At 33.1% G+C, this 14,799-nt stretch overlaps 1 protein-coding gene across 2 annotated transcripts; it reads right to left on the bottom strand.

Annotated features, from left to right (window-relative positions):
- LOC110734683 lies at positions 1-10,166 on the bottom strand. 2 transcript variants are annotated; one of them, XM_021914822.1, is made up of 3 exons: positions 9,550-10,166; positions 550-880; positions 1-443 (listed from the first exon to the last, which is right to left on the bottom strand). In XM_021914822.1, exons 1-3 carry the CDS (start codon positions 9,801-9,803, stop codon positions 414-416), a joined length of 615 nt encoding a protein of 204 aa, XP_021770514.1. In that variant the 5' UTR covers positions 9,804-10,166; the 3' UTR covers positions 1-413. The 2 variants fall into 2 exon arrangements, with proteins under 2 accessions (XP_021770514.1, XP_021770515.1); XM_021914823.1 differs by lacking the exon at positions 9,550-10,166 and adding an exon at positions 6,814-8,080.
- Between the last annotated feature and the right edge of the window lie 4,633 nt (positions 10,167-14,799).

Below are 14,799 nucleotides of genomic sequence, written 5' to 3'. Positions count from 1 at the left end.
TTTAATCAACCAAACTCCACCATCCAATTTTATATTCACTTTCCTAAATTGTGTACAAAATGCAAATGAGACTTATTTTTGGGGACATAGTGTAAAACACACTTATGAGACGCAAAGCAAATCACGAGTAAAGACATACCAAACAAACTATCTACATTATGATATACATTTTACATTTCTTGCATTTTGATGCATTGGTTCAGAGGGGAACACATGCTCTGATGATTCTCATACAACCAAAATAGTCCTTTCTTCCTAACAAAGGCCTTTCAAGAAGGCAATTTCAGACATGACCTGCCAAAGTGTGAATAAATCTTAGGATCTGCATGCTGTATTGTTAGGATTGTTTCAGGCGATCCAATTCCTTCTCCCACTTGATGCCAAACATTTGGCGACCAAAAGGCACAACTAAGTTATAGCGAAATACCTGTGCATTCCACAAACTGGCCAAGCACGAGTAAATTTAATGAATAAAATAGCAGTTGGAAATCAGACATGGATATGATGATACTAAGTATGATACAGGATGCCCAGATCTTAAAAACCAACCTTGTTATTAATAGCACTCATTCCAGCCTTTAAAGTCTCTGAGCATTCAGTCCATTTAGCAACATTTCCATTGACCTTGTATGCCCATGCTTTCTTTAATGCTGACCGCCATTCAGCAGCATCGCTCCTTATCTGCTTGTTGAGTTCCACCCACTCTGGTGCACACCCATTCTTTGAGAGAACTCGATATAGTGTGTCCTCATCAGGAGCTGCATGAGGATTGGTACTAAGATCGAGAGGTTTTCCCTTACCAGGTAATTTCTCGAAATGGCCTTCTTCCATGGATTGCCATATTCTTTTCTCAACAATGTTAACTATGTCGGTTTCTGATCTGCACAACTCAGCCCAAGTCAAAAAGGTTTGTCACGAAACATGCATGCATATTAGTCAAAAAAGATCATTGGAAAGATTTTTTGCCAGTTGCCACTGTCAACGAGTGCCAAAATGATAAGAACAAGGAAAGGGAGGCATGAAATAAAAGTACATTTAAAAAAATCTTATAATTTTGTATGAATCTGAAAGGTAACGTGACTAAGTGAATTTGAAAGGTCAATCAAGGTTCAGGTGGAAGTTGGTTTAAATGAATTAAGAAAACTTAGTGAACAGCTACATGAGTCATGAGCCATCCTGTGCTATCCCTTAACTATACAGAAATAAAAAAATCAAGGTAGTGAAGAACAATTGGTGCCTTTCCACACAGATTTTCCTATCTCCTTTCAAAAGTATGGCGGCTATGAAGCAAAATATCAAACAAAAAAAGAAAGATAATGAACAGAAGTGCAAAATAAAACAGGTTAAAACCAAGAGCTCGTGAAGCATACATGAAATCAAAGGTGACGGGAAAATTCTCGACACCATAAAAAAGAGAATATGTGCTAAGAAATTGAGACCTTTACTGCAGTACAATACATTAATCAAAGATCTTCATCATATATATAATCCCTTCTAAAGGATATGATGACTATAATGCAGTATAGAAGAAATTACAATAAGATTGGCAAGTCCAAATAGCTAGTTAAATGTATTATCAAATAAGTGAAACAACTGTCAAAAGAGACTCATTGAAAAACTTCTATGATACTCATACAAAGACTCAATGGACGACTACACCAAGTACAAAGTTCATCTACCCCTGAATTCCACTTGATTTAAGATTAACATGATTACTTTGCATGAGATGAAATTTCCACATTTTATAGAGGTTAATATATCAAGGTAGTCAAATCATTTATGCAGGGAAAAAATTTAACTAGAACACGTATAGTACACATAAAGTTCCGCTACTTTTATATACCAAGTCTTCAATCCTACTTACAAATTGTCATTGTATAAACAACTCACCAAAAGAGTAATAATTTGTTTGCAGTATTACAAAAATAAATTAGACCTGTTAATGATTAAGCATAGCTTCACAAGAAGACTAGAAAGTCAAAAATGCTTTCATATTTTTTTCTCACCTCAGCAATACAAACTCCATTAATATAATCTGACTTCTTAACTAACCTTTTCTTTTCAAATATTATACTTCCTCCATTCCCTAAATATTGCAACATGGGGGGAGGACATGGAATTTAAGAAGAAGAGAGAGATAGAAATAAAGATAGGGACCCATGTGATGAGGAGAGCGAAAGAGAGAAAATATGTATACACAAGAAAATGTTGCAATATTTGTGAAACTTACTAAAATGATAATTGTTGCAATATTAGAGGAACAAAATAAGTACCACTCAAAATATCAATGCAATACAAACAACTATGCAAACACTTGTACCTCCTATGGGAATGAAGAGATAATACAGTAACTAGCACTCGTAGTTTCTCTTAAATGTTGAATAAATTTATACCAAAACCTTGATGGATCAATTTGATTCTTGCATTTTACATACTATGAATGGCAAACCCCATCATGAAAATGTCAACAAGACAGTTTCCAGGTTCCTTTAATTGCATAAGTAAATGGCATCTAGCCTTCTTCTAGAGCGATATAGTAAACTTAGATGGAACACACAAAATGGGGGGGGGATTATGTAGGAATTAGTGTTCCCAAATTTTGCGGAAATTAAAACATGGAACGAAATAAAGAAATGCAAGGAGATTTTACGGGGAAACTCCTTGTGCCCAACAAGGAGAAAAACCACGACCACTTGGAATTTTTGAACTCGACTTCACTAAAGAGGGCTACTACTCCGTAACAACCTATAAGGAACTTGAAAAAACTTAAGTTCCACTAAGAACCTAAGCCAACCCCAAATGCTCACTCTATCTTCTATTCCGAAGCCTACAGTCAAGACTTATCACTAAGCCTTTACAAGGATCACTCAACCCTTTCCCAAATTACAACACAGTAATTTGAACTCTACGTGTTTAGATGATCTTACAATAGTTGGAACAAAGGAAACTCTCACTGACACAAATATAATTCTAACTCAAATATTGTAGTGTTTGGGAACTTAAATCCCTTTTTATATTGATCTAACATCCTAACCACCTTCCTCACATCCTCCGTTACTTAATGAAAATATTTGTAAATAGCAAAAGAAAAAATACGAATAAATAATAAATAGGATTAAGTAAATTTAAAAAAAAAAACGAAAAGTTACGAGCTTACGGCAGACTACAACAACAAGAAACCCAAATCCCACTTACCTCCTCCATTATATTTACAAGGCCACTAAATATCTTCTTCCCCAATATACTACTTTTACGCCTTTTCTTATTATTCCTCCTCGATAACTAGAACCTTCACCAATGGCAAGAACAAGCCACAACACCCCACTCCCTCACCAAACCAGAAAAAAAAAAACCTCACACTTCATCACCCTCCACGGAATCCCCAACGCATCTGCATTTTTACCACCACAAAAAGCCACTCTCGAACCAAAATCTGAAAATAAGCCAGAAATACTAAACCCCAATCAATTGAACCTAGCTTTTCACCCACTTATAATACGCACAAAATAAAGAGACGCAAGCTCAAAGGTGGTGGTCCATCAAAGGGGGAAGCAAAGGAGCATTTAAAAACCCTACACTCAAAGCCGACCAACTCGCTCGGGGTTTTGCTATATAGTTGGATGGTGAATACTGAATTACTTAACATACTAGAATTTCAAGTATGGGTTCAATTGTTAAATGTACATGCAAAGAAACCCTTGGTTTCGGATGCTTTGAATGAATTTGTGATAAATTTTGGTTGTGTGAATGGTGTTTGTTCCAGTCAAGTAAATGGTACTGCCTTTTCTTTTGATGCAACTTATCTAACAATGTTGTTTGGAGTTCCTAATGTTTGATATTCTGATTATTTTAAGCATAAATACACTGTGCAAATTGGTGAAGAAACACATGATCAAATCGTGAAGTATGTTGGTGGTAGTGCATGTGATGCTAATATGACAATACAATTTCTCACCTTTGGGAATATTGTTATTTAGCATAGTTAGAAAGGGAGTGATTCCTAGTCCTTGAAAGAGATATGAGGCGGGTTTGCTTGATTGAGCTTTGATTTATTGTCTTGGCAATAATTTGAAAATCAATTTCCCATCGATCATATACAACACCTTAGCCATTGTATCCCTAAATAAACGGTTGGTTATGGTACTTTACTTAACACAGTATTTGAAAGCTTTGGTGTAGATTTAAGTGTCTTTGATCTCTTGGTATGCAAGCTAAAACCATCCTACAATATAATTCTTTAACTGCATTTGGCTTGATTGTGGCGGATGGAAAGACTTTTTTTATTCAACCTGAGATTGGAGAGGTTATTAAGAAGAAAAAAAAAAAGGAGCAGTGGAGAGTGAGAAAGAACATAGTGCCTAAAAAACACAAAAGTAGGAAAAGCTTGTTAGTAAACCAAAACAAATAGGTGGAATACGGAGAAAGAGCATGAGGGTGGCTAACCTACCTAAATTGATAAAACCACCCACATTTGTTGATGTAAGCGAAGACAGTGAGGATAGTGAAAGTAAGAGTAAGCCAAAACACCTTTAGCCTATGGTGGAGTAGAGTGATAAACAAAAACAAGGGAGTACAAGCTTTGATGTCATTCCTCATGTTCCTACAAGGAACAAACCTTCCTTTTGTACTATTAACAGTAGGTTTTGGTAATCTCCAACAGTCTTCTTCTTGTGAGCCTTAGATGCAAACTATGGCTGACATGTTGCAGCAAACTTAAGTTTTGTCGAGTTCCTTATAAGTAGAGATAAGCAAACTATTCATCATTCTCGAGAACATCTTCAAAAGCAACATCCTCTAAGCGTTTGGAGAACTATGTTCTGAGCGTGGGTGATATTTTGTCTATGAGCTTTAGTCACAATTTGAAGCTCGTGGACCGATCCTTTCAAGGCTCCAATTGTAGCTTGAAGTGACATGAGTTTGGTGCTAATTTGATCCTATTTGGACATCATTTGCTGCATCATGTCAACCGTGGTTTGCATCTAAGGCTCACCACCAAAAGATATACCAAGAGCTATTGCCAATAGTGCCAAGTGAGGTGTGTTCCTTGTAGGAACATGAGGATGACATCAAAGCTTGTACTCTCCTGTTTTGGTTTATCACTCTGCCCTACCATAGGCTTAAGGTGATTTGGCTCACTCTCACGTTCCTCACTACCCTAACTTTTGTTACTATCCTCACTTTTCTCACTGTCTTCACTTACATCAAAAAATGTAGGTGGGTCTTATCAATTTAGGTAGGTTAGCCACCCTCATGCTCTTTCTCCTTCTTCCACCTATTTGTTTTGGTTAACTAACAACTTCTTCCTACTTTTGTGTTTTGGAGGTACTCTCTTCTTTCTCACTCTCCCCTACTCCCTCTTTTTTCTTCATAACAACCTGTGTGGAATAAAACAAGTCTTTCCATTCACCATAGTCAAGTCAAGCCAAGTGCAGTCAAAGATTTATATTGTAGAATGGTTTTAGCTTGCATACCAAGAGAATCAAAGTAACTTAAATCTACACCAAAGATTTCAAATACCCGTAATAAGTTAAGTACCATAACAAACCGTGCATTTAGGGATATAATGGCTAAGATGTTTTATCATGATCAATGGGAAATTGATTTTCAAATTGTTGCCAATATAATAAATCAAAGTACAATCAAGCAAACCCGCCTCATATCTCTTTCGAGGACCAGGAATCACTCCCTTTCTAACTATGCTAAATAAAAATATTACCAAAGGTGAGAAATTGTATAGCCATATTAGCATCACATGCACTACCACCAACCAGGGTATTAAAATGTGGCCGCATCAACACGTACCGGGCGAATCATAATGGATTTCAATTTACCGAACCGAGTTTTAGCGTTTTGGCGCGGTTTCTTGAAATGCAACGTGTTTTCGTTCTAAATCGCCCGATACGACCGATACAATCATGACTCGTTCAGATAACGTGCGAATCGGGGTTTTTTTCAGAAATTTTGCGACATTTTAGGTACTTTCCCGACGAGCTTTTGACTTCTCCATGAAAGTCGATTGTTTGCAGCATAACAGAATATTTTTTTTAAAAAAAATCTTATGTGGGTTGGGACTTGGGAGTGAACTGTTTGACAGCTGAAAGGGGGTTACTTTTACTTTTGCTTTGAAATTTGAGTATTTGACTGACCCCACCACTATTATAAAATAACATGTGGCTTCCACCCTCACTCTTCTTCTTTCTTTTTTTCCTTCCCATGTGATCCACCCCCTTTTATCCCCCTACGTAATTAGTACCATAGAGATTTTAATTTTAAAATGCATAAAATAGTTACTCCATTAATATTTAGTAATAACAAGGGCTATTACGGAATAGTAAAAAGAGATTTTTTTTTTTTAAACATAGTAAAAAGAGTTATAGTATTTAAGGAATTAAAATTTTCAAATATTATGAGAAAATTCATTATAATCTTATTCTTAAAAACCCGTTCCGCGATCAACGCATCAATTCCACTACCGAATCACGCAACTGTTTCCGCAATCGCGACCAAAACCGAATTTTCGAACCATGCCACCAACATACTTCACGATTGTTACTTCACCAATTTGCAGAGAGTGTTTATGCTTAAAATAATAAGATTACCAAACATTAGGAACTCCAAACAACTTTAATAGATAAGTTGTGTCAAAAGAAAAGATAGTACTATTCACTAAAATGGAACAAACACCATTCACACAACCAAAATTTATCACAAATTCATTCATAGCTTCCGAAATCAATGGTTACTTTGCATGTACATTTAACAATTGAACACATCCTTGAAATTCTAGTATGTCAAGTAATTCAATAAACTTACTTGGTTGACACCATTCCACATTTAGAGCAAAACCCCGAGTGAGTCAGTCAGCTTTGAGTGTTAGGGCTTGCAAACGCTCCTTTGCTTCCCCATTATATGGACCACCATCTTTGAGCTTGCGTCTCTTTATTTTGTGCTTATTATAAGTGGGTGAAAAGCTAGGTTCAATTGACTGGAGTTTAGTATTACCGACTGAATTTTTAGATTTTGGTTCGAGATTAGCTTTTTGTGGAAGTGAATATGCAGATGCGTCCAACAGAGTTGGGATTCCGTGGAGGGTGATGAAGTACAAGGTTTTTTTCTAGTTTGGTAAGGGAGTGGGGTGTTGTGGCTTGTTCTTGCCATTGGTGAAGGTTCTAGTTATTGAGGAGGAAGAATAAGAAATCGGGTAAAAGTAGTATATTGGGGGAAAAAGATAGTTAGTGGCTTGGTAAATATAATGGAGGAAGTTAGTGGGATTTGGGTTTCTTTGTGATGTAGTGTACAACTTTTTTTTTAAAGATTGGAACATTTAAAAGAAAATATAATATAAAAATTTGAAAAGGTCATTGGCAATTTTTATAGAATAATTTTTTAAGAGGATAAATGAAAAAATTTGTTAACTAAGATGGAACGCGCAAGAAGGGGTATGAATTGTGTAGGAACTAGTGTTCCCAAATTTTGCGGAAATTAGAAATAAAGAACGAAATAAAGAGATGTAAAGAGATTTTTACATGGAAACTCTTTATGCCCAACAAGGAGTACAACCACGACCACTTGGAATTTTCGAACTCAACTTCACTAAATAGGGCAAATATTCTGTTACAACCTATAAGGAACTCAACAAAACTTAAGTTCCACTAAGAACCTAAGCCAACCCTAAATGCTCGCTCTAGCTTCTACTTTGAAGTCTACACTCAAGACTTATGACTGAGCCTTTGTAAGGGTCACACAACCCTTTCATAAATTACAACTCAGTAATTTGAACTCTACGTGTTTAGATGATCCTACAATAGTTGGAACAAAAGAATACTCTCACTAACACAGATATATTTCTTACTCAGTTGTCAAGATCCCTTAAAACTTTAACTTAACACCCTTTTTACACCGATCTAACATCCGAACCACCTTCCTTGCATCCTCCATTACCTAGCTAGTGTTCCTGAAAATAAGGAACTGACTCAAACAGTGAAGATAAGTCAAGAAGAAGGGTTGTTCTACAGAACGTGGGTAGAGAGTTGAATAAATCTTTCCTTGGAGCATAATTTAAGGATCATTTAAAATCACTTTATAGAAAATATATTTATTTTGTTAAAAAAAAATATCTAATCACAAAAAATATATTTTTATACTTTTAACCAAAACAAAAAATAAGATAAAATTTTCTTTAAATAAAATCCAATTTTATACTAAAACTAATCGTTTCAATTTTTAATTCCAATTAGCTCCCATATTCGTTTTGTTCCAACCAATCATAAAATATTAAACACTTACATAAAACCTAAATAATAATAACTCATACTTTTTAGTTTTCAAGTAATACTCACTACTTTATACGATATCCCAATTAAACCTTTGATAACTCTATCTTTCCGAAAGAAACATCCCAGCATAAAACCTTCTTTGCTTTCTTCACTTCAAAATATCCACAATGTATGCCATATGTAGATTAAAGACTCCTCTTTGTTCCAACCCTGGAACTTTGTTCTTAACATAGAATTTGTCTAAACAACCTTCACAGTTAATACACCCTTATCAGATCGAGTTTGCTTGTCATCACCAAAATTAATCGAGGTCAATAGATAATTAGATATACAGAACATGGCGAACTCAATAGCTTTCTAGATAGCTCAAGCAATATCCTAGACAATACATAGTCTTTAAGTGACTCCGACAAAGTAGATAGTTCTACATCATGGCAAAGACAAAATTTTGTTAGTAGATTTTTATACCCCAATCAGTGAAGCTTGATTAATCATTCTTCTTTCCAAGATACTTCAGAAAAGTTTGGACCAACACATATCAAATCTTTCCTTGGCTCGAAACACGGCATAGGCTGAGACAAACATGGTTTACTTGCTAATTATGAGTCAAAGAAACTCCAAACATGATCACAGCAATACCAAAAAGAATTTAGAATGAACATCTCAACTATCAAGCCAATTGACATCACGCAATTCAATTATGTAAATGTAGTGTATAATTTTGAGAGTTGAGACCTTCAATTAGACATGGCACAAGTGTACAACATCTTGCAATTGCATTAATGCATTAATAAACATTGCAGCAAAGTACAATTTTGTTATGTTACACATACACGGCTTTGACGGGTCCGATACGAGTACGTCTCCAAGTGTCAAACACTAGCCGAAAAGTCTGAGTGTTGAGTATTCAACACGGATATCTAATACGATAAGTCCGATTAACATAACATAATACTTCTTCCGTTCTGTTAATATTGCAACAAAGAGGAAATTACGCATCCCAAAACACTTTTTATATGCTAAATATCTATAATTGTGTGAGAGTAAAAATTATAAAAAGTTGATATTGTGAAAGTATTTTACGAGACGAATCCAACAAGATCCCACTTGACTATATTTTGCTTAACGTATAACTCATTATATGGTCAAACAAGAATGATGAATAGTGCAAAAGGTCCATTGTTGCAATATTAATAGAACAAACTAGCTTTTAAGTTTTAACATTGATCTACATGTATAAAGGAAGAAAATGAGTTGGAGAAAGAGAGAAAACCTGACATTATTGCGTTGGCCTCGAAGTTCAGGAGGAAGTTTGCGATCATTAGCAGCATTAATAACAGCAGATAATCGATCAGTTTGACTACTCTTCTTCGTATTTCGATTCGAAGATGATGCATAATCAGCCGACGCAGGTGACGATGATGATGAAAAGCTAGGGTTTAGAAAATCGAATTTATGGTAGTGAACAGCGATTATAGGGGAAATTAATGAGGCTACAGTCATGGCGGTGCGAGTCGCCATTGCCATGGCTGCTTGGAAAGCTTCTTCAGCTCGATTTTTCTCTATTCGAATGAATTGGGTGATTGATTTTTTTTTTTTTCAATTGAGTTGGCGGTTGAGTACACGCGGGTGACGCGGCTCTTTGAGGTTTGTTTATTTAGACAGTGACTAGCAATTAGTACTATGATGACATAGAGGTGTAAATAAGTGGAGTCGAGTAATGCCTTGTTCATGTTCACTTTATTTAACTTAGACAAATTCGAGCACAATCCCGATCTTTTAAGCGAGCTCAAAAATTTGTTCAACTTCGACTCATTTAGTACAATGTATGCTCACGAATAGTTCATGAACAACTCGTTTATTAAACGAGTTGATAAATGAGTGATTCATGAACGAGCTTAATAATAAACTAACTTTTATAATAAACGAGATTAGTACTTTTGTCATTTGAAAATCTCAAAAGTAGTATAATAATTAAATCTTAATCACACCGTATAAACTTAATAATTAAATTAAAAAATGTGAATAAATCAATAATATATGAACATAAATAAACCAGTAGTTCGTGAAAATAAAACGAGTTGTTATGAACATATTTGAACGAGCATATCTATATTCGTGTCCAAGCTCATTTATTAAACGAGGTTCAAAATTTGCTCAAACTCAGCTCATTTATTAAATACACGAACGAGTTTTAACCGAGTTTGAACTCGAGTAGTTTATTGATTGACTTGGTTCATTTACACCCCCAGGAGTATCCAGTATTGTAATCCATGGCCCAAGCCCAACCTAATAAATGGGATTAAAATCTGGCATATTCTTACATGCATAAATATGCATGTAGAAATAGATGCAAGGGTAAAACGCATGCCTTTATTCTTTAAACGCAACCATTCTCAAATCATGACTTCGGCTCTAATGTTTCTTCCTGTCTCCATTTTTTTATTCCTTTTTTAATTTTCTGGTTTCCTTATTCCAATTCTCTCTCTTCTCTTGTCCCTAATTCTCATCGAACTTTTTAATCAAAAATTTCATTACAATTTTTTCTTCTCTATTTTTTTTTCTCCTTCCTTCTTTAACTTCTCTCTCCTCTGTTTTTCTATTTTTCTCTTTTTTTTTCAATTTTTTTTCAATATGGAATTGGTTGTTCTTCCTGATAAGATCGTCAATGCAAGTTAGTGGCTTGTTTTGCGATTTGTAATTAGGTTTTTTTAGGTTAGTTTCAATTGTAATTGTTTTTGTTTGATTTTTGGTTAGCTTCTATCAAATTCGATTTATTATGTTTCACTTGTAATTGTTTCAATTTATGTGTCAATTTCAGTTTGTTATTTGGTGAATTTGTGCTTAATTCCGATTGATTATGTTTTATCTGGTATTTTGAAATCATATGAATTGAATTTTGTTAGCTTCGATCAATTTCATCTGTGTAGGAATTTCACCTGATTTTCTGCACTTTTTTTTTATCAATGAACATAATCATGCAAAATATGAACATATGCATAGGTTCCCTTATATGTGAACATTAGCTTTTCAAAAAGTGAACATAGGCATAAAAAATATGAACATATGCATTTAAGAAAGAGAACATGTGCATAAACAGACTTAATGAGAATATTTCATGAACAACACATATTTACATCATAAATATTTGAAATTATCTATGAACATATAAAATATTATTATGAATATAAAGCATCTAATTATGAACATAAAAACTGAAGAAATAATAAAAAAAAAAATATGATTAAGAAACGCATGCATTATAAGTATGAAAAATATGTACATATTAAAAAAATGTGAATATATAAATTCCAGAAAAAGAACATAAATCATGCAAAATATGAACATTTTCATAGGTTCCCTTAAATGTGAATATTAGTTTTTCAGAGAGTAAACATAGGCATAAAAATATGAACATATGCATTTTTAGAAAGTGAACATAATCATTCAAAACATGAACATAAGTGTTGATTTCCTAATGTGATTATGAAACAAAACATTCAAACAGAGAGTCGAAAAATTCAGACAAAAATTAACGACGAAAATCAGTAATATTCATAAAAATATAAATAAATTTGGACAAAAATCAGAGAAAATTCACCTTTTTTTAGGACAATCCATTTAATTTTGCATCTCTTCTCGTATATTGTTGATTTTTCGATTTTTAGTGAAGTAAAATCATGTAGAGGAGAGAGAATGGAGTTTGGAGAGAGAAAATCAGATAAATTAATTGTAGAAATTTATTTTTGAAAAATTAATGAGAAGTAAAATGTTTTTTTTAAAAAAAAATCGAAAAACAAAATATGGATTTGGTGTGGGTTGCGTTTGGGAAGTGAAGGTTTGGGTTGGGTTGTGCTTTCATTTTGGGGCCTTTGGGCGAGTTTAGCAACTAGGCTGCTTCTTTATTGGGTTGGTGTTGCATATATCCTTGCTACATAAGAATGCATGTAAGACCAATTGTTAAAATCCAATTCATGAAATTAAAGCATGCAAAGATAAATTTGACAAAATAATAACTTAGAGAAAGCAAATAACATGATACTACCTACATATATAATAGAAAGTTAGATGAAAAAAAATCAAATCATTTCAGCTCTACTCCACTACTTTCACTTTATCCCTCTCAATTTAAACTAAACCAGCAAATTTCTTCAATGTTGTCCTTTGAAGGCCAAATTCAACTTCAAGATCATGTCCAAAAACAACATAAATTACCGAAATGCACATCAACAGAAGTAAGTATTTGTAATACCCCATATTTTCATACGTATTTTCTAATTAATTAATTAAGAATTATTTTATAAAAAGGGTATTTAAGTAAATTCATCATTTGGAGCCAAAATAATATGTGAATTTTGGCATCAAATATAAATATTTAATCATTTGAATAATTAATTATTTTCGGATTTCTAAATTAATAATATAGGTTTAATTAGTTTTTTTTAAGGTCGGTCCATACTTTATTATACTAACTAATTCAAGAGAAATTTCTAATATACATTATGTATTTAAATAATTTTGATATTATCTAAAATATTTATTTATTCAATTATTTTATTATGATTTTCGTTTTTATTTAAAAAAAAGAAAAAAAAACAGAAATTTTTGCGAACGTGAGCTTATCATGTTTTAAGGAGTGATTTTATCACCTTAGTTTGTTTATAATTATTTAACTTAACCTCTAATTCTCTATCTCATTTTGTTCCTATTTTCCTTCTCCAAACCATATGTGTATCCATTTAATTTTTTAACCAACCTACTAATCTGGACCAAATGTTACTCAAATTCATTCAACAAACTTAAACTTATCATGTTCTTATTCTAATCTCATTCCTAGACCCTTAATTCTTCCCACTTATTCACACCAATTCTCTACTTTTCTTCTCCTCTTTTTACACAAATCATCCCGTTATCTTTGAAGCCAATTTTCGGGCACTTCTGGTCGGTTTTGGGATTGACATTTCACATAATATTGTTCCTCTCGAAAAAATCCTTGAGGTTAGGCTCAAGAATCACCCAATTAGGAGTTATATCGAAGGAGTTATAGCCTCTGCAAGTTCTCCCTATTCTTTCCAACGCAAATCCAATTCTTCTCTTTTCCTTGATTGGTTTCTTATCTTTTCTTATTCTCTTCTCTTATTCAACTATTATTATTATTATTATTATTATTATTATTATTATTATTATTATTATTATGAGGGATTTATAAATAATTATTATGAGTATTTTTAATTATATAAATCGGACTTTTAATAATGTTTATGTTGAAAGGTTCATGTACATATAGTTGGGAGGTTTTAATTTAATTATTTGTGATTATTTGTTAACCTTATATTGATTAAGGTTATATTTATTTGTAGGGTGTGTTCAATCAAGGTTTTTGAGGTTCTTTTTTGTGTGGTTTTTCTAGCAAGGATCAAGGTACGTTTAGGTGGCTAAATACCTTTGAAAGTAATTGGTTTGAATAACATGTTTTACCTGATTTGATTGGTGATTGAATTAAATTGATTTTGAAATAAATTATGTTTGAAGGTATTTATTTTAATAAAAGTATTCGAATGATTGATTTTTAAATCATGTTTTGAACGGTTTGGATTACTTATCGTGTTTAAATAATATTGGAAAGTATTGGATATTAAAAGGATTTATTGAACCATTGAATTATTATTATTAATGCTTTCTAAGCATGTTAGTAATCCCACTATGCGGATTTGGTTTATTGATAAGGCCTTGGACTTTGTATGACCGGGTCTTTCCTCAAGAATAGCCTTGTAATATAAGGAGACTAGCTGGGGGGGTGTGCACACTTGGGTGAGGAATTGGATTATAATGAATTGGTTCTTAATAAAGGAATTGGTTTTATTAACTATTATTTTGAATATTGAATCATTGGAATCGGTTTTGGAATAATGAGTTTTGAATTTATTGCATTAATTATTGGAATTGGTTTTAAAAGCATGTTTGCAAATAAATTTAGTTTACACTATCTTGCACTTATCGTACTTAGCATATTTTGCTAATCCGTATTTCTTATTTGTTTTGGTTCGCCCTGTTTACCGTAATGGTAAACAGTGTTGATTATTTTCAGGTGGAGTCATGAATGAGCATATGGGAGTCCAGGGATTTGCTTCACCTAATATAGGAATGTTGGTCTTGTCTTTATTTTTTGAGCACGCATAACAATGTTACTATTTTTATAAGTATTAATAAAGGAAAATTGAGGTTCCGCTGCAAGTTTTGTAGTTAAGTACTTTGAGTAGCCTTGCGTAATCACGCGGCGGTAATATGTCACGCCCAAGTCTATCTCTATGGTATAATTATACGTATTATACTAGTATTTTTGTAGAGGGAGATTTGGGGGTGTTACAATATTTGTTTAATTTTTTTTATAAATTATTTCCAAATCGTACATTTATAACATGAAATTTGCAATTAAAACAAGCAAGTATGGTAAACCAATTAAATGATAATAATGAAATACTAAATGAAAGAATTGCATATTAAAAAACAATAATTATGAATA

The sequence above is a fragment of the Chenopodium quinoa genome, unplaced genomic scaffold (assembly GCF_001683475.1).
Source record: "Chenopodium quinoa cultivar QQ74 unplaced genomic scaffold, ASM168347v1, whole genome shotgun sequence".
Lineage (NCBI taxonomy): Eukaryota > Viridiplantae > Streptophyta > Magnoliopsida > Caryophyllales > Amaranthaceae > Chenopodium > Chenopodium quinoa.
Note: the sequence above shows the minus strand (reverse complement) of the source record. Positions and strands in the feature narration are given on the sequence as shown.